Below are 26,631 nucleotides of genomic sequence, written 5' to 3'. Positions count from 1 at the left end.
CCCCGGCCTGCACGCCCCACCCCCGGGGGGGCCCCGGCTCAGAAAGCGTTAACCCTGGAGCTCCCGCCCCAGGTTCCTAAAAAGGAAAGGTGCAAGGTTTGGGGAGAAAAATGACAGATCAAAGCCAGGCGACACTTCCTGTTGCCGGGACGCTGTATAAAAAGTCAGGCGCGCACTGGCTGGAGACGCGCACCTCGCCCAGGTCCCGGCCCCGCCGCGATGAGGAGCCACACGCTGTGCTGCGCGCTGCTGGTAAGTCTGTCCCGGCCGGCTCCGGGAGCAGGGCCACCTGGACGGGGACGGGGGCTCCGCTCCCGGGAGGGGCTGGGGTTCCGAGCCACGCGCTGCGCTCTGGCCCGGGCTTTACCTCGCCAAGCTGCTGCTGTCTTGGAAGAGGAGGGGGGCCCTTAGCGCAGGACGGTTTCTGCACCTTTCATTGACTTTATCAGCTCTGATTCCTCGCGCTCTCGTGTAGTTCATCATAGCTTTGGCTTCAGCAACTTGGACTTTTTATTACTATTAGCCAGCAAGTGGCCCCTTAGAAAGTGTTACAAAAGGTGTTTTAAATAACGATTGTGTAGAATACAATCTTGATGCAGTGCACATGACATGGTACATTATCGAGGTCGCTTGTACAAGAGTTCTGGGCAGTTTTGAAGACTTTGTCCTAGAGAAAAGATTTCTTTGCCTCGCACTTAACAAACACACGCAGCTTTCCGTGTGATTTCATATTTTAATAACGTTTTATTATTACAACAGATGGTGCCAGTTCTTAACCTCAATGCAATGGGGAAACTATTGGTGAGATGATGTGACTTGCGTTTCAGAAAATATTTAAACTATGTAAACAGGACTACAAACTTTAACTGTTTCTGAAATGCCATTTGATTAACCATTGAGATTTCTGTAGGTTATTCTGTGACAAATGACGCATTTCCTTCATGTCAGTAGAGGGTGGAAAAGTTGTAAATCAGACAGTTCTGCTAGACTAGGGGACTCCTTATTGAAGCCGCAGCTGGGTTCCAGGTGTTGGAATTATTGAATTTCAACCCCCAACCCTCAAATGAATAGATGGCTATGTAGTCTTCTACTAGGTCCTGGGATACACAAACACAAATAGTGCAAGAACAGCAAACTCCTGCAGGAAAAGCTGGTGTGGGGTCTACCTGTCAGCCTGTTATACATACACACATCCCCAAGTGTGGACAGTATGGGAAACTTTAAAAAAGGTGAATCTCTACAAAAATACGGTACATAGAATTACATAAGTCATAAGTGCCCAGTAAAGTTTCTCAGTTTGAGCTCTTGTGAGCTGACCCATGGATCAGAAGCTACATTATCAGTACCCTGAAATCTTCCTGTGCTTCTCCCCTATCACTGCTTTGTCTGTGGCCAGAATAATCAATGAACTGAACACTGCAAACTTGTTCAGCTTGTACTTGAACTTTATGTACCTGAGCTCGACACACTTTTGGCATTTGGCTCTTTTCACACAAAGTTTTGCTGTGAGATTCAGCTCGAGTGTTGGATGTAGTACTCTAGTTTGTCCATTTTCATCAGTGTGCAATATTCCACTGTATAGACACACATCTTATTTAATCATTCCAGGTTTAGGTAGCACAGATAGCTCTGCTACTGACATGGATTTATTTAATATGGAGAAGTTTGTATTCCTCCTAACCCTTTGTGTTCTGCTAAACATTGAATTAATGACAAGCATACTACTAGTGACAATTTTCAAGATTCCCATTATATAATGTGTTCCTAGTGATAAACATGTACATATTTTTATGTATGATATGTACAGTGAAAAGATATATGTTCAGAGACACATTAGCAGAAACATTAGTGGAGAAAAAACTTTGTATGAATCTTAAGCATAGTAAATACTTTAAATAGAAAGATTTTGCTTTCCTTTCCTTTTGTTTCTGAGATTATTTTATAAATGATTGGAAAGGGTTACCTGATAGTTACCCATAAAGAGCCTGAATGGTCTTTTGTAAACACTGAAGTATAGTCCTAGGGGCTGGAAGTATTGTAAAGGTTTGCTCCTTTGCGCTGGACTCACCACAGGCCTCAGGGACAGAGTAAAAAGCAAGGTGCTCCGTTCCTACACTGGAGGCCTTGCATCCTGTGCAGGAATTGGACAAGAAGGTGTTATATGATTGTATTCCTAAGTATACAATTAGTTACCTAAGAGGAAGTTACTCTGGCTTGGACATACAAAAAATCCAACTCTCTAGGAACTTTTAGGGTCCTCGTGCAGTGGTTATGAACCAGACCAAAATTCAAATCTCAGCACCACCGATTACTTGAGGAAGGACAGTGCCAAGTCCTGCTCCCTGGAGTGTCAGCTTGTTCTTCTATAAACTCGCCATGTTGATATACATACGTCCAAGATAACCACGCAAGGCTCCTGTGCTGTGTTAACATGGGTCCTCAGCTTTATGTTCACCCTTAACTATAGGACAGTCTAGAGCCCAATGAGTCATCTAATAGAAGAACTGATGTACTCACGGGAGAGAGAGATGAGCAGAGGGAGGATGGCGCACTGTTGGTGAGGAAGTCCAGGCATCCTGAATTCAAGACGAGGGAGAAGGCAATATTGTGTGACAAGGTAGTGTTGTAGGTTGTTTTTCTGTGAGAACAGGAGACGCTGGTAAGCAAGCAGTGGAAGGTCATCATTAGGATGCAATCCACAGTCACAGGCTTTCCTGGAATGTTCCTGGGCATATTAAGTATGTTGCTGCTCTACTAAGGGAGTTCGCAACAGCAGAGTCATTGCTGCCACGGTTGCCCATGAACTACCCGTTTCTCTGGGAACACTCTGCTTAGCCCTAAGTTTAATCTGTGGCTAAAATGTCCCATGATGTGGTACGCAAATGTCCCATGAGGCAGTGCCCGGCTATTCCTTCAACTTGCACAAGCTAAGCTCTGAGGAACGCTATGATCCTGGGAATTGAGGTATAAGGGTGGCAGGGCTGGAGAAATAGATGTTTCTGCCTCAGGACAACTGCCAGACCTGTCTGTCTTCTGTTAGATAATGCCCCTGGGGCTTTTGACCCTTTTTGTGTATTTTGGTGTCCCTCTCATTCCCCCAGTGGTTGGGACTATGTATTTACCTGGGTTTTTTTTTTTTTTTTTTTTTTTTTTTTTTAGCCCCTCCTCTTCTTTTCGTCTTCTTTGTAATTTTTCCTTTAAGAAAGTGAATACTCTGAAGTTTCTAGTATAATCTGACTAGTCAACCCAGACCTGCCCTAATCCCTGTCCATAGCAACCTCCCTGGCCTCTATCACTTAGCAACCTTCAGTGCAGTCCCTAATGTCAGTCACAGTTGTCAGACACCATTGGTGGAGAAAGAAAACATTGTGTGCCGGATGTTTCATCCAGTCAGGTCCAGAGGACAGTGACAGCACTGTTTACCAAAGGGGCACCGAACACACACTCGGATGTCCTTGTGCTCCTGTCCACTAACTTGCCTATGGGGTTTTGCTTTCCACAGTGTTTGGCTCCCTGCCTAGGGGCTCCCCTTGTGTGGAAGCTTTCTGTGAGGGTGGTTTTTTTCTTTAGCGTCTTACTAACCCTTTTCCTTTTCCGTAGGCTGAGCTGTTCTTTTGTAGAAAAAAAAAAGCCTGGGAAATATATACTACAGAAAAAGAGTAATGTTTAAAAAACGTTCATGTGTGTATTACTCAAGGTTTGACTAATGATGCCTGGTTGCCCCTTACATGGCTAGGAAGGAGCAGAAATGCCAAAATGATCAGTGTATTTGTATGTTTTACCCTGTAGGGCAGTAGTTCTCCATTATATTAGACTCCTTCCCTGCACTTTTATAACAAATCCTCTGTAACAACCTCCTTGTCTCCTGAAATGGAATTATATATATATATATATATATATATATATATATATATATATATCTCCTACACATATAATTTTTATAAAATCAATATACTGGCATAACTGTACTATAAAGTGGTAATAAAAAGAAAGTAATTCATAATAAAATAAGCTGCACTGGAAGACATAAAGAAGTCACGGGAGGCTAGCATTTTTATGTAGAACCATCAACACAGATGAATGGTTAGGACTGGAATTGAGGGCCCACATGTCACCCCAATGACTTGAATGTGTGACCGGGGCTGACTTGAGTGCCGTCACTTTCTGAAATGGTGAACACATCCTCCTAGAGTTTTAACCAAAACAAAGTACAGACTTCTATCAGGTATCATGTTGTTAAGTCCCTGGAAAATTCAGTATGTAAAACTAATATGCAAAAATCCCTCTGTATATAAATAAAATGAAATTGTGAGCCAGGGACTTATAATGATCAACAAGTTTTCCACATAGATCATTTGTAACAGTTATCAATAGGACATCTGAGTACATGGGGACATGGGATTGTTCTGATTGCAGAGAACTCTTACCAGTGGCAACTTGCAGGGCTTCTCCAGGGGAAGAGCAATACTCATGCTGCAAGCCAAGTATGAACTCTTTACAAGTACAGATTTTTCTCACTTACCACTCCAAGGCCTCCACAGTCCCCAACATAACGTGCATTTGCTGAGTCTAAGAAGCTATGGTGAGCTTTTCTAGGGTAGTAGGTAATCTATCAGCAATTTCCATGCATATTACCACAGAATTTAGCTTATTGACAGTGATTTAACAATCTGACATTTATCCTGTTGGCTTTGATATCTTTCAGGATATTAATATAACATTCTACCTGTCTGATCAATATTTTAAATGTTCTTTCATAAATTTCTACTATAAACATTGATTTCAATAGCAAATAACAAAAGTGAACCAGATTCATATATGTGAATCCTGTGGAGATGCAGTGTAAGCTCAGCTGGACTAGATTTCCACCCTCCCATCTGGTTGGATTGGACTCCCATCTTGTCTACTGAGTGAAGCCCACAGGGTTTGTGGTATTCACTTTGGACAGTAAATATTCACTTCGGGTTTGATGAATTTTATGTGTTTGTAATACATCCCAACAGAGTTGCCAGGATTTTAGATTCAAGAAATTTCAGACCATGGAAGACTGCTGGGCTAGAGGTTTAAAAAATCTGGGTCATTGTCAGAGAGAGCCATAGAGAAAGATCCAGAGGTCAGAAGAGGAAGGAAGAAGCTTCACCAGAGCCAATTTCTGATATGAGTAGCCTGGTAAACAAAATGCAAATATGAATAGCAATAGCAGCCATGTTTGGAAAAGAAAATAACAATCAGACTTAGCAACCCACAAGAGCAAGAACTAGTGAATCGGAAATCCTAGCAACATCTGTAAACTATCTACGCAAGAAGAGTGAAGTATGGCAGACTAGAAATAGATACAAAGAGAGTATTTTTATGTGACATGTAATTAGTTTTTGGAACTCACTACCACAGAATATTTTGGGGTAACTAGCATAGAGTGTCTTAAAAAAGAATTCTTTTAGACAGTTGTACGGGATAAGAATAGTATGTAACCCATTAGGTAAGAAGCTATGTAATAACGATGCCTTTTCAGACTTACCTGGCATTTCCAAATGTTCCAAAGCCAGAGTACGCTACACACTCTGAAATGGTTTCTCCCAGCTTCAGGGGGACATGATTTCCCAGGTGCTTTAGTAGAATTTTTTTTTAACTCCCATTTCTCAGAAGCACTGGAAAGAGCCAGACCATAAATGGATAAAGGATGCAAGAAGACGGGGCCCTTCCAAGAACAGTAATGTGCTATCAATAGCCTTGCTTTATCACCTTCCTATATTGATTTTTAAACTCATCTCTCTAGAATCATAATCTCTCTGTGCATATATTGTGTAATTTCCTTGAAGCATTGACTTTTAAATGTATGTTTTTATAAAAACTGCAGTTTTAATGTTTCTGTATAGTGTGAAATGATTGCTACAGTGCAGACCATTAACACATCTATCTATGTACAAGATGTGTGTGTATATGGTGAGAACATTTAAGATCCATCTAAGCAAGTTTCAAATACCAGTACAGCTCTATTAACTCTACAGCTGTGCCGAACAGTGGAGTCCGTAATTCTTCATCATCAGTGCAAAGTGGCACCTGTAGACTGACATCCCTTATCCCTCCCACCTCACCCCTATCCTCACCACTCTACTCCCTGTGGAAGCGTCTTTAAAAATAGAAAGAGTAGGGGCTGGGGATTTAGCTCAGTGGCAAAAAGCGCCTGCCTGGCAAGCGCAAGGTCGTGAGTTCGGTTCCCGGTACCGGAGAAAAACCAAAAAAAAAAAAAAAAAAAAAAAAATAGAAAGAGTAGCCTGAAGATTTTCACTTCAATTTGGTCTGCACCTTGGCAGCATTTTGGATAAAAGCCTCTTAAATCATCAACTATAGAATAGCAAATAGGTAACAATCAACTATGAAGTAAGAAATACATGACAAGAAGAATTTAGATTTTTTTTTTTTTTTTTTTTTTTTTTTTCTGGTACCGGGAATCAAACTTGTGACCTTGTGCTTGCCAGGCAGGCGCTGTGCCTCTGAGCTAAATCCCCAGCCCCTGAGCTAAATCCCTATCCCCTTAAATTTAAAATAAGACAGTGCTTCATCCAAGCTTTATGACTGCCTTTGGTAAATTAAATTCTCTTCTGTAGTCTTTGATTCAAATATCTCAGTCCTTTTGCTGTGTTTCCTATTTAAAAATCATTTCTTTCTTTAGACAAGACAAGACCATTCTTACTCTTCTTTCTAACTTTCATTCTTCTCTTTGTGATGGTCTTGTTTCTGGGCTCAGTCTCATTTTTTTCTTGTGCCTTGTCTTGGTCTTGGTCTAATCTTAGATTTGGTCTTATTTTTCATTTTCTTGTTCAAACACACAAAAACTTTTTATTTATTTTTTGTTGAAAAGATTATTTCATTGTAAGAAAATATGGATATCAAGACCAATCAACCTGCATCAACATCATCAGAAAGAACAAAGTGTCAGTTGGGAGTTTGACATGGGGCATTGTGACAGTTCTGCCGCCGCAGCAAGGGCAGACAGGAGGCAAGGACTCTGATTCCTTGGTTCCTCCACATCTCTTGCTGTTACTTCGTCTACTTCTGAAAGGGAGCTGTTGGGCCAGATGTTGTATGAAAAATCTACTTGAGGTTTAGATTTTTGTCTTCTGAATTGAAAAGTGAAATACTGGTCATGCACTATTTCCTACTTCGAACATGGAAGAATCAGACTTGTTTGTCTATAAAACAAATCTATAGGAATGTTTGAAAATAAGCTGTTTTGTTGCAGTTGTCAAAATTTCCTTTGCCCTGTTGGTTCATGTGTAAGGAATTCTGTTTAGGTCAATAAGACCACAAGAGCACGCATATTTTGAAATGTTACCCATTTTTAGGTAGTATGGCTTATGTGTTTTATGATCACAAACTATTAAGACAAAAAGTATTTTCATGTTCTGAAACAAGTGCCTCTTGTCTTCAGCTGGTATGCACAAAAGGTGTTAATGTGGAAATTTTTCCATATTCCATTTAGTTAAAACGCATGTCCGGGACATTCCCTCAGGACTTACTGAAGAGGTATAATTATGGTCACTAGCAATCTTCTTAGACTCATTGAGCAGAATTTTCTTTGAATTTGTATTCACAGAGAAGTACTTGACAACTGCACACTGCTCTTTGGAATAAATGTCAAACCTTCAGGCTTAATAAGCATGATAATAGCTAGCTTGGCAAGAGTATTAAAAAGTACTCTTAAATAATAATACATCTGGCTGATAGACAGAAAACCTTTGCTTCTACACTGTCTCTTATCTCTTCTTTTAATGTCCAGTAAAAAGGGGAAAAAATCAACTAGGTTGTGCTAGAGTAAATGTAGTTAGAAAGTATGAGAGATGCCTATTAGAGGATACTTTAGTCCATAGGGTGATCGATTTTTCTCAGATCTCCTTTCCAGAAACCTGGTGGGACTGTATGTCCCAGTCTCTTCCTTTGAAAGATATAGTAGAAGATGATCCAAATCTAACTAATGATTCATGAGTTAAAATGACACTTCCAAATTACACTAGTACTGTACTTAATTGCTGTGTATGCCCCACAGTTTTTTGTTTTGTTTTGTTTGAACCAGTCCTGACTGAATACAGTAACCAAATCCCATTTATGTTTGATCACTGAGGGGCAGTAACTACAAAGAGAGTAAAAAGTCACAAAGGATTTAAATCAATAATACTAGATTATCAGTTCAAACTGTTCATCATTGCTATTAGCAGGATACATGAAGGAGGACCTTTGTTCTCTCGTCTCTTAAAAATTTAGGCAATTGAGATTGCTTGCCTGCAAAGTAGGAAAGTCAACAGATGGTAAACAGCAGAGTCAATCAAACACCTTGTTATGTGAGACTTACCAAACAGAGATCTGGTTCATCATTGCTTTGCATGACCCCACCTTCATAAAAGTTAACTCATCTTCATCTATAACTTCTATGCATTTAAGCCAAGCCAAAAGGAGGAAACCATGGAATGGAAAGACATCAATCATTAGTAGAATAAGCATCATATTTAGGTGCCACTTTGCTGTCATGAAAGTCTTATTCTACAGAGATTACTGGTTCTATTTCACAGACAGGGAAAGGAAGTTTCAGAAAAGTAGAGTAATTTTGAGTTATTCAGATTGAGTTTTTTTTTTAGACTTCATTAAAAGGTATGCTAATATCTCCTACCTGAGTCCAGTGAAAAATGATCACGAATCATAGCAAAGCCTTTATAGGTCCTTTCAACCCAGTTTTCTGTTGCCAAAGATGGGGCTAATTATCTGTTTTTCTTCCTTTTCAACACCTTCAGCCCTATGAAGGCACCATAATTTTCTTTCTTTTGTGATGAAATCTCCTGGTCCTTTACCGGATGTGAGTATATGCCCAGATTCCCTAGATAACTCAGCGTGAGGTAAAGTGGCTTATATTTACTACTGCATTAGAAAGTGCCATCCTGGGCCAACAGGAATGAGCGTATGAAGAACAAGATGGAAAAGACAGGTGAGTCAATTCAAGGGGCACATGACTGAGAACCTACTGCTTAATATAAAGCACAATGACTGCACATTCTCATAGGACCAGCTACAGAAATGATATGCAAACTACTGCACTGCATAGCAGGAGAAGGGTTTGTGCATCAGAGTGGCTGGGTGGATGGATGGATGCATGTAAAGATGATCAGTAGACAGCGGATGGGAGTATAGACAGATAAAAGATAATATTGAATTTTATACTGTGTTACATTTGATTATTTACATGCCTATCCCTTTCAGAAGACTGCAAAACTCCAGATGGAAGATTTAGTTGCAGGCTTAGTTTCAGACAAGAATGGATGCAAATCCCAGTTAGAGTACGTGCTAGCTTTGTGATCTTTGAAAGCCACTCAACTCTGAGACTTAGGTTCTTCATCTGTAAAATGAGGGTAATCGTATCTCCTTACAGCTGGTTAGGAGGGTGGATGATGGCAAGGTGTGAAGAAAGGCCTTAGTCTAGAGTCTGCTATCTAATAATATTATAACATACTATACCATATTGTTGACCATATCATCCAGACATCTAGTGTGATGATTCATGCATCAGAAACACACAGTAAATATCCACCTGTTGAGCTCCGATGATCTTTGTCTCCATTTACCAAAGATCTGCTGGTAAAAGTTTCTATTCCATTCCATGGTCATTATGGTTTTCTTATCTGATTGTCTCTCACCAACTGCCCTTAGCCACATAATTAACTGGACTTCAGTGCAAGTCATTAGCACCCAAAAGCATCCACGCAGTATTATGAGCAATGAGTTATCTTCAAAGAAAAGCACCACAGAGATAAAATGGAATTTCAAAACTAGTATTCAATACTAGAGTGTTTTGTAGGTTCTGAACCCCATGAGCAGGGGACTGTAGCTAGAAAACCCTGACATGGTCTGATGTTACCAGTTCCTTCCCAGAGCGGCTGAATTGGCAAAATACAACCAGAGCAACCAGCACTGCTTGGAGTTGGTGCTCAGAATTGAGGCTATGTCTCAAATTTGGTGACTATCAGGAGCCTGAGAGAAGAAATATTAAGCTTTAAGAGTCAAACTATGTGAGATGTCTGTGTATCTTCCTTAAGGGTTTACTTGTACTACAAGTTCTTTTTCCTGAGCATGGGACATTTTTTTCTTTTTTTTGCCCATTATTTGTTAATCTAACAAATGTTAATTGTCTATAAAACTCCAAAGCAACAAAAACATCATGAGAGCATTCATTCTGACAATTCTGATTGATTTTAAACACAAACAAGGTATGGCTAATTAACTGTGAAACCTTCAGGCAACTAAAGGAAACTTCTAAAGGGAACAAACATTTCATTGAAAGTTAAATATTACCTGGGGACAATTTTTCCACCCCAAGGGAAGCAAAATACTACAGCATTTGGCCCAGTGATTTATCTAATAAATCATAATTGTTTGTGCTTCCTCTCACTCGTTTGCCTAGGAAAACTTTTTGCAGGGAACTGACTCTGTGGAGATCAACAGGTTTAATTCATTTAGCTCTTTCTTCCTCACCTACGATCCTCAGCCAGACAACTGGTTGTTGTGAGAACTGTTAAGCATGGTAAACCCTCAGGAAGGGAGCTGGTACCAGTAGGTAGACCTTTTAAATGAGCTACCTTTTCCCCAGGTTCCACCCTTAAAACAGAAGCTAAGTACAAATGCATCCATGCATGGTTAAAGGTACTTTAAAAACTACCCTTCCTTTCAACAAATTGTATCATCCCTACCATTTTACAGATGAGAAAATTGTAAGCTTTGTGCTTGTCTTTGTAAATGTATCCTTTATATCCTGTATATTTATCTTGATATGAATAATCCCCAATGATCCCGATAACACATGTAGGTATCCAACATATTCATCAAATTAAATAAGATGGATCTACATGTACTGAGTACTTGTTAATTGTACAGCATCATGCTAAGAATTTAAGAAATATAGACAAAAAAAAAGTTCCTTATTTGAACTTTTAAGCAAAGCCATGGATCTGCCCTGAATCTTTTGACCAGGACCAACAAAATGACACCTTCTGGGAGGATACTGAAACTAATTTGCACAAACCAGAGATGCTTTTTCTGGAGACAATTAGGAACAGGAAAGATGATCACCTTATGGCACATTTTATGTGTCTCACTTCCTACTGACCAAAACCTCAAACTGCCTCCCGAAATGAGTCTGATTCAAAAGGTTTGCTGTTTCCCACCTCCTGTGTAATTAGCATAGATAATATTGTCTCCTGTTTGTCTGGACTTTCTTCCTCACCAAGTTTATTTGTGTCCCCCCTACTGGCTTGAAATCCAACAACTGTATAGGGGTGAGTAAAATAAGGATCATTCTCATTTTACAGGTGAGTTGGTAACCCAGGGTTACTAAACTAATGTTAGTACATATGTTATAACATATATTACTTGGTACCTATATTATAAATGCAGTTTCCCACCTGAAAGTGCTTTTGTGAATTCACATCGATCAAATTACCAGGTTTACACTTTTCTTTGGGTTTTTTTTTTTTGGTTTTTCTCTGGTACCGGGAACCAAACTCATGACCTTGTGCTTGCCAGGCAGGCGCTTTGCCGCTGAGCTAAATCCCCAGCCCCCAGGTTTACACTTTTCGGAATGTATTATTCATCAGGCATTTAGCATCCTTCTTGAAGCTCTCCGTGATGTTTTCACATTTTTACCTTCCCTTTTTCATCCCCTCTCACAAATGTTTGTAAGTCCCCAAAGTGAATATTTTGTCCAGTTTTGTTTGTGTGCACTTTCCTTGGGTACTGCTGTCCCTTGTCTGCCATCTTTCTGCTCCTAGAGACATTTATGTGCTCGTAACTCTAAAGGCTGTGTCTTCAGCTACATTTCTGTCCTGAGTTCTCAGTACGTAGTTCTGCTTGTTTGCTAAGAACCATCACTCAACTCCCATAGTTGGAAGATGCTTCAGACTCAGTTTATTCTTTTTATCCCCCGTTGCAAGCTCTCTTGTCATCAGTAATGAATGGCAGTGTACACAGCTAAGGGTTAGAATTCTTCTAGCTCCGATCTCTCCCAGTGCAATCAGCCCGTGTATCCCATCCGACCCTTCTCCTCGAGTATCTGTGCTCTTCATAACCTTCTACCCTATTTCTCCACTGAGTCTTTTCTTGTCCTTCATTCTCTTCTCTTCCGCCGCTGATTGTTTTGCAGTGGTGATCAATGAATATTTTACATCCGATTTGACTTTTAGGTGAATGTTTCTGTAAAAGAGGAACATTAACTCAATCATCTAGACTTATTTTAATAAACATTTGCTGTCTGAATGAATAAACGAGTTATTTAAGGATGGGGGAAAGGAGAGGAATAGCACTATAAGACTGTTAAAATCATAGGGACTGATCCTTATCAGCAAATAGTGTATTTTAATAATCTTTGTAACTTACCTTATAAGAGCGCTTTGGGAAAGCACTGTGATATATATCCTGCATTACTTTGCAGTGAGTGCTTTTCCTTTCCTGGCTAACATGAACAAGGAAGTCGAATGGTTTCCAAACTGACCAGAAGTTTAGCTAACTCTGGATATTCCTCAAATAGTACTCTGTGGCAGGGATCATGACGAGGGATCACAAAAGGAACTCCCAAACCAAGAGGCTATTTCAGGCTTTGAGTGGGTTCCTTTTAATGAATCATCTATAAATGGAAACCCACTGGGTCATTCATGGTTCTGCATACCAGAGAGCAAACCCAGTAGTATTGGATTGACTGCATTGCATAATGCAAAAATAAACTTGCCGGAGGAAGTGTATTCTTGTTTTGTTCTTTAGGAAGCCTCAGAAACCAGTAGGATACTCCAGTCAAATCATTTTTCATTCAAGAAATTTCCAATTCAGTAGCTTTGGACAAGAGCTAGTCTTAGCACAAAGCCAGAGAAGTCATCATTGGCTCATTTGGACTTCAGGAAGGCTTTGGTTGATCTCCTAATTTTGATGATCTCCTAAATCTATGCCTTCAATCTGAATGAAAATAAGCACTTAAGGGCTTATTTTGAGTCATGCATAGAGGCAATAGTACAAGTGAAAATATTTGATAAATGTTAAAGATTTTGATAAAAGAAACATTTCATATGGCACATGTAGATTTGAATTTTGCTTGCCTTAATTACTGTGACCTGGTACAAGTCAGTTACCTGTTCTAAGGCTTATATTTGTAGCTGGTAGAGATTTAGTGATAATAATGGTAAAAAATATCTAAAGTGAGTACTAACCAAAATATTATATACGTTGTTTATTAGTCCACTGCCTGGCAAAGAATAGTTTTTATGCACAAATGGTTGAATGGAAAAGACAAAACAGAATTCCATCTTCATATTGCCCTCTTTTATGTTTGTTGGTATCAGGAATCGAACTCAGGACCCTGCACTTGCCAGGCAGGTGCTGTGCTGCTGAGTTACATCCCCAGCCCCATATTGCCCTTTTTTGTTCTGCATGCTTGTACCATTACCATAACCACCCCACCTCCTATATATGGGGAATTATCTTAGAAATTTCTATGTGTTTGGGATCAATAGTGGGAAGATCTCTTGTAACATCAGGTGAGCACTTAATAAGAATTATACCTATATACCTGAAATATTTTATTTTTGACTTAAAACTAACATTCATTCATCATGGGTAAATTCTTTCCTTGGAGACTGTGTTGGTTAACTAAAACCTCATGGTATACTTCCTGTCACCTCCTTCTCTGTAAGTATTGCCCATCCACTCAGTTTTAGACCTCAAATATATCAGTAAAAGCAGTTGATTATAAGATCCTCCTGTATACTTTCCTCATTTTTTTTTAAAGTTGTCTTACCTACTTCAAATTCTACAGTAGGGTGGTTTTCTTGTTATTGTTTTTTGTTGAGTATTTTTTGCGTGGAGGGGGTCTTATCTTGATTAAGCCATTCCAAAGTATTCAATCTACTTTTCATAGAAAAATAGTGACCTTTTGTACTTATGTTCATTGGTCGATATTTTTAATCGAATTACCCTACTTTACTTACAAGTACGACTGGCATAAGCCAGTTCAGCAAGAGATGTACAGGTGACTTTTGTTAGGCGTACGGTTCTTCTGGGAAGATCAAGCGAGGTGTGGCATGCTAGAGAGCAGGCACAACGAGGAGCACCCTGGGATATCTGGAGGCTTGACAGAGGGAGTAGAAGGCATGGGAAACAGAAATTGGTAAAGAGAGGTCTGCAGTACCAAGGGGTTGAGCACAAAATGGAGCAAGATGTATAACAGCGTTAAGCTAAGACTAAGATACTGGTTTTCGTGTTCATTGGTGAATTAAGTTGTCCAGCCAGTTGACAAGCAACAACACAATGGCTAAAAAAATCAGTTGGGAACAGCTAATGCAGCCCACCAACCGTCATCACCCACCACCATCATCTGCTAACACGTAAAGGACAAGAAAGGGAGACACGCTTGAAATAAAAAAGTCTTTACCATTGCCCAACAACAAACATGGAAGTGGAGAAGGGGAACAAAGCTATCAGAGATGCAGCCTTAAATGCATTTTCAAGAAAAAAGGTATGGAAAATGTGGAGAAGAAATCCTGGATGAGTAGGGAGCACTGGATTTCAGGACATTGAGGTTCCCTTAAAGCACAAGTGCTCTATGCCAAATGGTGGACAGCCAGGGAATGGGAAGAGGGTAAACGAAAAAAATACAGAAAATTTCATTTAATTCCATATGAATCAAGCATAAAACACAGAAAAAGGGTGGCCTCTTCTATAAAAATCACTTTATGCTTTTGCACACGCAGCTATATATGTAGCCTAGCTTTTGCAGAGGTTTGTCGGTGGTTACCTGGAGACCACATTATAGAGACATTTATTTTTAAACTCTTCTAAGTTTTTAAATATTATCAGCTGGCAAAAGAGCTATGGCCAACATTAAGATGATCTATCTGATGACAGTTTTTCATTACTTTTCCAGGAAATGTAAAAAAATAAGGAAAGGGCTGGGATGCAGAGCCCTCTTCATCTTGCCCATCCTCTGTCCAGTAACTGAGTCCAGAAATCCTGTGTGGGAATTGAGGCTAACCAAAGATTGAGGCCTAAACATTGAATTTTGGCCACACAGAGTTCTGTCTTTTTACTAAAGTGGAAATTTTTCAAGTAAAACACAGAGACCCAACTGAACTGGCTGAAAATAAGTTCTTCAAGGCTTTCTGATGTTTAAAAACCATGTATATGAACTTTATCTGTAGCCTTGAAAAACTTACCTCACTAATTACTCTCTAATTATGAAATCGACCTTGTTTATTTTTCTCTGTGGATTTTTTTCACTCCACCTTCCCTGTGTTTTAAAGGAATGGCAATAATTTCCAAAACATTGTTTCAAGAAACCAACAAAATCATGTCCAATTACCTAGAAAAATATAAATTCCATTCACATTGTTAGGTATGCATTTTGAGTACCTCCTCGTTCCCATCCAAGCATTAACCAGGCCTGACCAAGTACCTCTTCTCTAAAAACATTGGAACCAGAAATATTTCAAATTTCAGGGTTTGTTTTCTTTCTTTTTTTTTCCAATTTGGGATTATTTGCATAAATTTTACCAGTTAAGAATTCTCAATCTGAAAATCCAAATTCCCATATTCTCCAAAATCAGAAACTTTTTTTGAGTGCTGATATGACTCTAGGAAAGTTTCAGATTTTGGGCCATTTCAGATTTTGGATTTCCAAATTAGAATGCTCAGTCTCTATCAGTAGTTATGTGGTTGCTTCTAGTGAGGACAATACGCGCTATTGGTTGGGTTTTCCCATCCTCCGCCCTCTTCAGTTTGGGGTTAAAGAAAAAGTCAGCACTAATGCACGAATAGGTACACCTGATCCACACTGAAATGGGAACAGAGAACATCGGGAAGTTGGCTGGGGCAGGACTATCAGATTGTGGCTCACATAGCAATCGCCCTCAAGAGCAAGGATCCCCCGAACCTCTGAGCTAGACCTGGTGGAATCTTCAAAAGTAATGTGAACAGCAACAGAAAAACAGGATTCCTTGTTGACTTCATGTGTGTTTGCAAAGTTGTGTCAGGAAAACCTCACGCCACAGCACTGAAGATTTTAAAACTATTTGAATTAACAATGCAAGACCCTAGAAAGAGTCTTACAACATTCAAATGACCAGTGACTAGTAAGTCATTTCATCTTGCTTTGCTTCCTTCAAGTCAATACCAAGTTCCAGGGAAACTAAAGAACATGCTTCTTCCACAGACTGTTACTCAACAGAGACTTGAGTCAAAACTCTACAGAGGCAGCTCAGATTGTGCACTCTATTCTACTGCTTTGTTGGTTGGTAGTCCCTGCTATCAAAACAGTCCTTGAAAACTGCTGTCTTCTAAAAAATCCCTGGCCCTTGGTAAGATATTTTCTCTTATTCTTCTGGTTTACCAGCTCATATTAGGTTCATTCAGCCCCAAAATCGCCATGTTCCAGTAAAAAGTGAATACAGTTCTTTAGATTAAAATACCTAAGTGCTTATGGGAAAAGGTCATTCTTTACCTTTGCCTCCTTTGATTCAAAAAGGAGTGCTGTTCCTTCAGCCTGGCATGCTCTTCCCAGGTCACTGGGTTTCTGTAACATTTCCTGAGTTCTACAAAGAAGACAGTGTGGAAGAAGCTACTGTGTTTGCCTGACCACCTCCCCAAAGCCTGAAAATAGTCCATATTGATCCCTGTACCCAAAACAAACAGTAAAAACCAAACAAACCACCCCCGACATGCAAACAACACTGTTTCTTTTGAGCGTGTGTTTCCTGTAATGAGTGTGAAGCATTTCTTCAGTGTTCCCTGGAAGACCCATGAGGAGCTGTCCTTCCAAGAACCACACTTGCTGTTGAGATCTTTTCCTCACGTCTATGATTTCCTTCTGAATCATGTATGGCAACTTCTGAAACCTTGCCTTCTTCCTGAAAATCTCTCCAGTTAGTGTAAAGAGAGGTAGTTTAATTTTTAGACATCATTCACCCAAGAGAATCAAGAGTTTAGCGCACATGATCTTCACAGAAGATGTCAATCTTCAAATTCAAATTCAGATTATCAGCTTACGGAGCCTGCAGTCCTGCCTGACCACCTGCATATCCCTGGTGCTTGACTCCTAGTGGCATTCAACATGGCCCTGGTACATGAAGGAATGAGTGACAAGATGCCAGCTAATAAGATCATGTGACTCCACACCTCACCTTTCTGTATTTTGCCATTGCTTTGGTCATCAGTAAGTCTTAGAGCGGGAAAGGAAGCTACCATCTATTCCTAAATATGGTTACCATCCCCTCTACATTCAGAAATTTTAACTGCCTCCCTGTGTTTTGCTCCTTCTTTACTTGATCCCCGAAATTTTTTACAATACTCATCTTCTAACCTATATTTTTCTTATCATTTAATTATTTTTTTCCTACTCCTTCAATAGGATTGTAAACTCCACAAGTGCAGAAAAATAGTTTTATTCAGAACTATATATCAGATGCTCAGAAGACTGTCAAGAATATACTAAGCGCTCAGTAACTATTTACCAAATCAACAAGATGAAAGAACAATTATTAGTATATTCTCCATACATTAGAATCACTGCAAGAGTTTTTTCTTTGTTTTGTTTTGTTTTAATCCCCAAACCCAACTTCCAGGAGTCTAATTTTTAACAATAGGTGTAGGTGACTTGGGTGTAGCTCTTCTGAGAATCACCGGTTCAATCACTCATTATTCTAGGGAAATTCTGAACCCCAGGGAGATGGAGTAACTTCCAGTTCATGTTTCACAGCATGTTCCAGTTCACTTCCACAGCAGTGCATCTAAGTTTGATAATCTCTGTTCTGACAAGCTTTTGACTCTGGTCATCTATGATATATTTATTGCTCTGGTCATCTAATGTATTTACTGCTGGTCCATCTTTGATCTTTGGGATTAAGCCACTGGAAGTAAAATGGTGGCTTTTGAATTTATCTTGTGGCACATCTCCATAGACAGGGAAGGCATCAGGCTTAAGCAGTAGGAGACTTTTTGATTCTAATATTGACTTCACACAGAAGAACAATCCAATTTCCATGCTAAGTTGTCCGTTTGTCTCTCTCTCCTAGTTCCTAGACATCTCCATTAAATGGACCATGCAGGAAACCTTCCCTCCCAAATACCTTCATCATGACCCGGAGACCTCTCGCCAGCTCCTGTGTGACAAATGTCCTCCAGGCACCTACCTGAAACAGCACTGTACAGCGAGGCGGAAGACCGTGTGCACCCCGTGCCCTGACCACTACTATACAGACAGCTGGCACAACAGTGATGAGTGTTTGTACTGCAGCCCGGTGTGCAAGGAGCTGCAGTACATCAAGCAGGAGTGCAATCGAACTCACAATCGCGTGTGTGAGTGTGAGGAAGGGCGCTACCTGGAGCTGGAGTTCTGCTTGAAGCACAGGAGCTGCCCACCCGGATTTGGAGTGCTGCAAGCTGGTATGTGTCTATGTGTGGCAATGCCAATTATGACCGTACAAAGCCAGATAGTAGTGAAAGTTTTAGGGGATGCTCTTGTCCTGATGACATATATGATAGCAAATTCAAAGGTAATGGGACCTGTTAGATATAAATTGTGTGTCTGGATGGCTTCCAAAGGACCTTTCTCAGAGGAATACTTTGGCACTACAGGGTAATTTAGTGAAGAATCTCAATTGCTCCCTAATGAGATGCATGATAGATTGCTCTTTTTTAAAGGAACACACTCTGAGTTGTGCCGTTCATACATGATATATACCTCTATGTTCACTGCAGCATGGACAGCTTCAGACTGCAATGCTTTCTGACAAACATCAGAAATGATACCAAGAGAGTAATTATGCTGATATTAATGAGGCTCTGGAGTGCTAACAATGAGCAGTTATAATTAATTATGTAAAAAATGAGAATGGCTAGGGGAAAAGCATTCCATTATTAAAAAATGAAGGCAGTTCTTCCTCAGGCGTGGGAGTTGAGTGCCTGGGAGGATAGACTATAGCAACCTCTCCAACTTGCTTATTCTTTATCTTAGACAAAACAGATTATCAAGCCAAGAGGAAGCCCTTGCCTATAAACAAAGTGTTTTCTCTCTGACTTTCCAACAGCAGAGGTTAAGGTGAGGGTTCACTGAATCTTTTAATGCTGCAAGCCCAAGCTTTTCTACCACAGTCACGTGTCCAGCGTACACTGTTAACTTCACATTTGAGAAGATTAAGAGTTTTCACTTACTTAGCTGAAAAAAAGGAGGGATCGCTATAGATTTAGATTATTCACTTTGAAGCAGTGTTTCTCAGTATTATTGATGTTTAGAGCTGGGTAATTCTTTTCTGTAGGGAGCTGTCCCACACACCGTAGGGTGTTTAGCAGTGTCCCTGACTCCAGCCACTAGATACCAATAACAGTCCCTGCCTCCACTGCGACAACCCCAAATGCCTCTAGACCTTGTCCTTTTTTCCCTGGCTGGAACAGTGATCCCTTGTGGAGAACCACTGGCCTAGCAGATGCTGGCTATTCATCGCTATTTAACTTCCCAAAGTTATGATGGACACAGTCCACTATTAGATGACAAGTACACCATACTCTTTCATTTTTGTTGTTGCTCTTTTGAAGTCTGATTGTCTCCCGTCTGTTTTATTCACATCATTCTGTCTGCTGGTCAACCCCATTTCCATGGAATTGCCCACGGCCAGCATGGTGAGTTAGGAAGTGGAAGGCTAAACTCCTCTCATCACTGGAATAGTTCACATTTTGCCTGCCAGGTTATAATTTTCATACGTCCATTGACATTAATAAGGCAAAACCATTACTTAGATGAATAAATCTTGCTTATACACCAAAAGTTTTGTCAAATATAAAGAAGAAAATCCTATTCAGAAAGGTCATGAGCCAATGCCTCTGAACTTCTAGTGAAACTCTGGCTCCACTGCTCTGGGTTTCCTGGGTTAAAGAATTTGAATGGCTAACTTACCTCCTTGTGCCTCACATACATGACCTCTCAGTAGATGCATGATAAGACCACAGTAGCACATACAGATCTGAACAGTGATGAAACTCTAGCCTGGAACACGTGGCATTTGGGAAAAAGCAAGTTGGGTGCACATGTCCAAGTCTCTTGTCCCGAATAAATTAGCAGTGAATGAATGTCACAGGAGTCTTGGCCAAATATCTCTGTCGATAAAATGGTAGACGTTGGTTGTACAATTCTATTTAAGGAGAAGGATGTAGTAAGAAAGAAAATTTTAGAAGAAAAACAAAACAAAGGCACTTTGCTTTGTCCCTGAGATCATGTCACAACAATGATGGAAATAGCATCTAATAACACACTCAGGCTGTGCTTTCTCTTCCTCCTCTCTATTTTTTTCCCTCCAGCCCTTTGTCCTCACAGGTCAATGAATCGTCAATCTTTTTCAAAAGGAAGAGAAGAGATGGAATAAGAACCAATCCATTTTGCCCCTCACCCCCATGTTTGGTAGAAAATATAGTAAAGTAGATGGTTGAAATTTATAATAAATGAAGTTGAATAGCTTCACGTAACTTTCATTTGCCTCTTGCATTTGTTATCTTCCTAAGCTAGAATTGACTCATAAAATCTACATCTGAATACTGAAGTCTAAATCTGTTCAACTAGCTTACACTAGATGGAGATATTTTCATATGCAAATACATTATAATGTATGATCTGTCCATGCAGAATAGAGTCAAGGGTTTGAAGATATTTATTCTCAGCATCTTTAGCTATTAGACCTGTTCAGATTTTCCTACCAGTGTATTCTCCAAATTTATCAAATGCTTTACATCGTGAAATAAAATGTCCTTGCAGGTACTCTTTCTGAAGACGTAAGGTCTGTGCTCTCTATGCAACTGCTTAAGCAAACGGTATATCATCTTCCATTTACTGTGGAACTTCACTGCAGACTGATGCTTTGGAGTCAGCGGCCAACTTTACCAATATGTTCAAGACTTTATTAGAATGTTGTAAATTTTTACTTCTCAAGGTTAACCTGCCCATGAGTTTCTTCACAATTAAGATTCAGGAAGTAAAGAACTGCGGTAGGAACTGACTGGAATTTAACAATGCAACTTTCCATGGGAGCTGATTTCAAAGAAGGACGTTACAGCAGGCAGACACATGGCAGTTATCTTGATGATTTTCAAGGAGTAACTGGGGGAAGAGTGTGGTGGACAACAAGCCTTGCTGCTGCTTCAGCAGAGGCAGGACTAATGAACACCATTCTCTTCTCTTTTCCCCTCTCATAGCTCACAAGTGTTTTGCAGGTATCGGCAAAACAAATTCACATTTCTATTATAGGAAGGGGAGCTTGCCCTTTGGGCTGACTGTAGAAGTTTTGTTCTGTCTAATGAAGTGAAAAATAAAGAAGCCCAAAGTTTTGTGCGCCATCAGAGTAACGATAAAAACCCAGTCTTCCGCGAACCGGGTGAAGCAGGTTATCTGCTGTGAAGTGTTGGAGAAGAAGGTGCTAAAGGGCTTGGTGCTTTCTGTAGGAACCCCGGAGCAAAATACAGTTTGCAGAAGATGTCCAGACGGATTCTTCTCCAATGAGACGTCGTCTAAAGCGCCCTGCAGAAAGCACACGAACTGCAATGCATTTGGTCTCCTGCTAACTCAGAAAGGAAACACGACGCATGACAACATATGTTCTGCAAACAGTGAAACAACTCAAAAATGTGGAATAGGTAATTATAGTCCAAACAGTCAGCCTGGGTACCTCTCTCAATTGAGCACTTTAGCCTATGGCCATGTTCTTAGTCGAACTCACATTTCCCCTTCTTGAATCTTAACCAGCTTACCTGTTGCTAACACCACAGCTCAAAATTCCCCGTGAAGCTCGCATTGTCTCACAGATAAAACCCCTGCCTTCTGTCCTTTCACACTCAGGGGCCATGTCAGGTTTGTTGCTTAAGACCAAATTAGAGTTCAAAGTGTACCTTTTAAATTATGGATTTTTAATCACTATCAAGAAAGTCTGTATTATTAACTAAAGTATAAATGGGTAGCTAATAAACAAACTGACATAGACTGATGACACATTAGAAATACATACTTGGCTTTGTTACCAACGGTACCACTGGATTTGTTGCATGAAAGTTCTAAGGCACTCTGGGTGTCTTAGATTCTTTATTCAGTGAGGGTCACTAGCACCAAACTCCAATCATCTGAGCACATTCCTTGGTGGTGATCCCCCTGGTCAGGCTGCAGTATGCTCCCTCCCTGTACCTTTCACCAGCAAACTAATCTCAGACTTTCACTGCAGGGCACATCACCACCAAGGTGCTCTGCTTGTGTGCATTAATCAAACAATGGCATGAACCAGCCTGGTTCTCCCCGAAACATCTTTTGGTACTGCTTGGAAGCATAGGAATGAGAGTTGATATATTAATGTTAGCAGCAACGTTCTAACATTTTGTCACTGTTTTGTAGAATTCTGAGACAAATCATTGAGCCTTTCTGCTTTTTCTTCATCTAAAAAATGCAATTAAAAAAGAGGTTAAAAAAGATTAATTTCTAACTTTAACATTCTTGCTCGTCTACTTAATTCATTTTGAATTTTATTTTTGCAACTAACTGAGCACTGTGTGCCATACACTTTGCTGTTCAGGCTGCAATACTTACAAAAACTCTGTGGTGGTTTCAGGATTCATAGGGCTGGTGAATGGCAGAGCTAGGATTTTAAGTCATGGCTGATTAAGCTAAAAGCAAACTCCTAATGCCTGGCATATACTTACTACCTCTACCCAGACATTTGGACCACTTCAACTCTTTACTGAATTACCTTTTTTATGCTTATTCTCCCATATAATCATACTTTCATGTGTGTGGTTCTGGGAATCAAACCAGGGTCTAGCACACATTGGGTGAGTGCTCTACTGCTGAGCTGTATCCCAGCCCTAATGCATCGTTACACATCTGTGTCTATGGGTACATAAAATAATGTACCGTTCCAGATTACTGTTCAAGCTGCTTATGGGCAATGATTATTTTTATTGTGATACTGACTTTGAGGTACCTTGTAGACTTGAAGTAAGCCTGTAACAGGGTGTTAATATTTACATTACAGAATTTTACCATTATTTAATTTTATAATTTAATCTAGTATAATTTAAATATGTGTATTCATATTGGACATAATTAAACTCTTGCTGTCGCAAAAGTCCCCCAACCCAAAATTAGAAAGCACACGATCCTGTTGGTCTGTCCCACTAAGAACACCCAAAAGAATGTTGATTTTTTTCCAACTTTGCATTTTAACATATTGTATCTTAGAACACTCAGTTGTGCTGGTGTTTGCTCTTGTTTTAAAGACTTCTGGAAATCCAGCCGCTGAGTAACTGTGTTTGGTTTTCTTGCCTTTGTTCAGATGTTACACTGTGTGAGGAGGCATTCTTCAGGTTTGCTGTTCCTACAAAGTTTACGCCTAACTGGCTCAGTGTCCTGGTAGATAGTTTGCCTGGAACGAAAGTCAATGCCGAAAGCGTGGAGAGGATAAAGCGACGACACAGCTCACAAGAACAGACTTTCCAGCTGCTGAAGTTATGGAAGCAGCAAAACAGAGAGCAGGACATGGTCAAGAAGATCATCCAAGGTACGCTTGCCTGAAATACACGAGTCGATCAAAAGTCAAGGACATCTATTTGCTGTAAAACAGCCACGGGACCATGTTCTTGTGTGGTTGTGTGGGTGTGGTGTTTCCCCTCTGAAGTTACTGTTGGGCCGAACAATTTTCCACCGACTGATGAGGTTGACGCAATTCCTAAAGAGTACTCCTGTAGGTGAAGTTTGATTCTCTCCTGCCCTTACTTCTCTTTAAAGTGCACTGAATGCCCAAAAGAACAGAAATGCACTTCACATTCAGGACTGGACTTGAGGGGATCTGCTTCCAGTAGATCCCTCAGCTCTTGCTTAGCTACCCTCGGGCTCAGCTAGGTCTTTAGCAGCTTTGGATCTTGGCTTGCATTTCTACTCCAAAGCTGTGAGACTGAGATGTGTTTGTGGAAATTCTTTCCAGAGAGGCAGGAGGTGTCTTACAGGTACCCTCTCACTAATCCTCACACTTAGGCTGCGTTAAATTACCATTTTGATAGCCTGTGTGGTAAGGATTAGTAAGATAAGGACTGAAAAGTGTTTGAGCTTCTTGGAAGAAAGGGCTGGTGAAGATTATGCAATCACGTATCCTAGAAGTTTCTAAAGTATCTTCTTAAGAAATGGTGCGGAAGAGAGGAGAGGGAGACAGAGGGAAAGGAACAGTGACAGGGAGAGAGGGTGCCTGAGTGAGGCAGAAGAAATCCCAAAGAGGAAGTAAACCTCATCCTGTGTAGACTGAAAGCTTTAGAATGCATACTGTGAAGCATTCCCTCTTCAACTGCCAGGATAAGAATGTGCCAGAAAAACGAAGGGGGTGGTTTCCTGTTGCAGACAGTGCCAAGGAGAAATTTGTTCCACTCTTCCCAAACCCTTAAGTGAGTTTTCCTACACTTTTCTGAAAACTTCAAACATCTGAAACCAGGACAATAGATTTTAGGAAAATAACATCTTTTGACAGCTGAATGCTTTCACTTACGCAAAGAATAAACTTTTCTTCTCTTTGTGGTGAAACAAAAGTATTCTTTGAATGTATAACTAGCCCTGAAGCAAGAAGAAAGGAAAACAAAGAATCAGAAACTGTTAGAATGGGAAGGGACTAAGTTCCCTACTTTATAAATGAGGGCATCGCAGCCCAGAAAGATGAACTGACTTGCCTTAAGGCTCACAGATACTAAATGACTCACATCGTTAGCAGAAACATTAGTTACTCCCTCATTTGTTTATGCCCAAGCTCATTGTTGCAACTTCCCCCAGGCTATGTGTATTCGCCTATCCCCGCACTTTCAGATACCTTATCTCACAGTGGAACTCTTCTGGAGCTGTATATATTTATTAAAGGCTAGCTAAAGCAACTCTTTTCCAACATGCCTATGCCAGAAGTCACCTAATAAAATTTTACATTACAAAATAGTAATTTTTGAAATGCAGAAATTTATATTATAAAATTACTAACAATATTTTATTTCTGTGTTCCTAAAATGTTACAGCTTTAAGGTCTAAATTGTGGAACACTGAGAGTGATGTGTCTACTTTTCTGCAGTTAATATTAAAAATTAGGGGCTTCTCACAAAGCTTTGTTGGATGCCCAAGATATGTAGTGTCTTATTCTATTATAACACAAAATAATATCTCTCTTAGCCCGCAGAAAGACCTAGTGTTACTTAAGCCACCTTAAAGAAAAGAAGAAAGGAAAAATTTATCCTTAACAGAAAAATTATGAATTCTTCAAGAACATTTTGCCTCAGGCTGGTTTTGGAATAGCATTGGATGAATATAAATGACTATTTCTTTGGGCTCTTGCTTTGTACAGATATCGACCTCTGTGAAAGCAGGGTGCAGCGGCATATTGGGCACGCCAACCTCACCTTCGAGCAGCTTCTCAGCTTGATGGAAAGCTTACCAGGGAAGAAAGTTGGAATAGAGGACATTGAAAGAACAAGAAAGACATGCAAATCAAGCGAGGAGCTTCTGAAGCTGCTCAGCTTGTGGAGGATAAGGAATGGCGACCAAGACACTTTGAAGGGCTTGATGCATGCACTCAAGCACTTGAAAACGTACCACTTCCCCAAAACTGTCACTCACAGCCTGAGGAAGACCATCAGGTTCCTCCACAGCTTTCCCATGTACAGACTGTATCAGAAGCTGTTTCTGGAAATGGTAGGGAACCAGGTGCAATCAGTAAAAATAAGCTGCTTATAATCAGAAATGGTCATTGGACCATTTCCTCCCAAGGGGCTAGATGTGCTAGATGAGTAGATAGTTTCTCAGGCTTTTGAGGGAGTACAGTGATCTCTTTCTCGTCACCTGTGCCTAATTTTGCCGCAGGGCACTAAAAGAAGCTATGATGTGTGGAAAGAACTAATGTCTCCCCAGAAGCTCAGTGAATCCCAAATAGTTTGTCCCACTGTCAGATCTGGCCCAGTACCTACTGAACATATTTTCTCTATTACTGCTTACAAGTAACTCAACTGGAAATAATAATAATAATAATAATTAGACTCCATTGTTCCTTTCTAAATATGGGAATGTCTAACTTTAATAGCTTTGAGATTTCAGCTATGTTAGAGGCTTTTATTAGAAAGCCATATTTTTTTTCTGTAAAAGTTGCTAATATATCTGTAACACTATTACAGTATTGCTATTTATATTCATTCAGATATAAGATTTGTACATATTATCATTTTAGAGAGAAATGTATAAGACAACTTTAGAAAGAAAAATATATTCTGTTTATTATTATGACAAATGAAAGAGATGAAATATATTTTTTATTGGAAACGTTATAGAATTTTCTAATAGGTATTGCTATTTTTCCTGTGTGGGGTGTTTTTACAACATAATTTTATCTGTATAAGCTGTAATATCATTTTATAGAAAATGCATTATTTAGTCAATTGTTTAATGTTGGAAAGTGTATGAAATATGTTATCTGAATATCAGATGCTCTGAGAAATTGAATGTACTTTATTTAAAAGATTTTATGGTTTTACTATATATGAACAATATCATTAAAGTTTTCAAATTATTTTTTA

At 39.8% G+C, this 26,631-nt stretch overlaps 1 protein-coding gene across 1 annotated transcript; it reads left to right on the top strand.

Annotated features, from left to right (window-relative positions):
- Positions 1-26,631, top strand: Tnfrsf11b (tumor necrosis factor receptor superfamily, member 11b). The gene is made up of 5 exons (XM_005381906.2): positions 1-252; positions 18,090-18,459; positions 21,502-21,693; positions 23,376-23,600; positions 25,410-26,631. The coding sequence occupies exons 1-5, from the start codon at positions 220-222 to the stop codon at positions 25,796-25,798; spliced, it is 1,209 nt and encodes a 402-aa protein (XP_005381963.1). The 5' UTR covers positions 1-219; the 3' UTR covers positions 25,799-26,631.

The sequence above is a fragment of the Chinchilla lanigera genome, unplaced genomic scaffold (assembly GCF_000276665.1).
Source record: "Chinchilla lanigera isolate Chin_1 unplaced genomic scaffold, ChiLan1.0 scaffold00016, whole genome shotgun sequence".
Taxonomy (NCBI): domain Eukaryota; kingdom Metazoa; phylum Chordata; class Mammalia; order Rodentia; family Chinchillidae; genus Chinchilla; species Chinchilla lanigera.
This window is presented reverse-complemented; position numbering and strand designations above follow the sequence as displayed.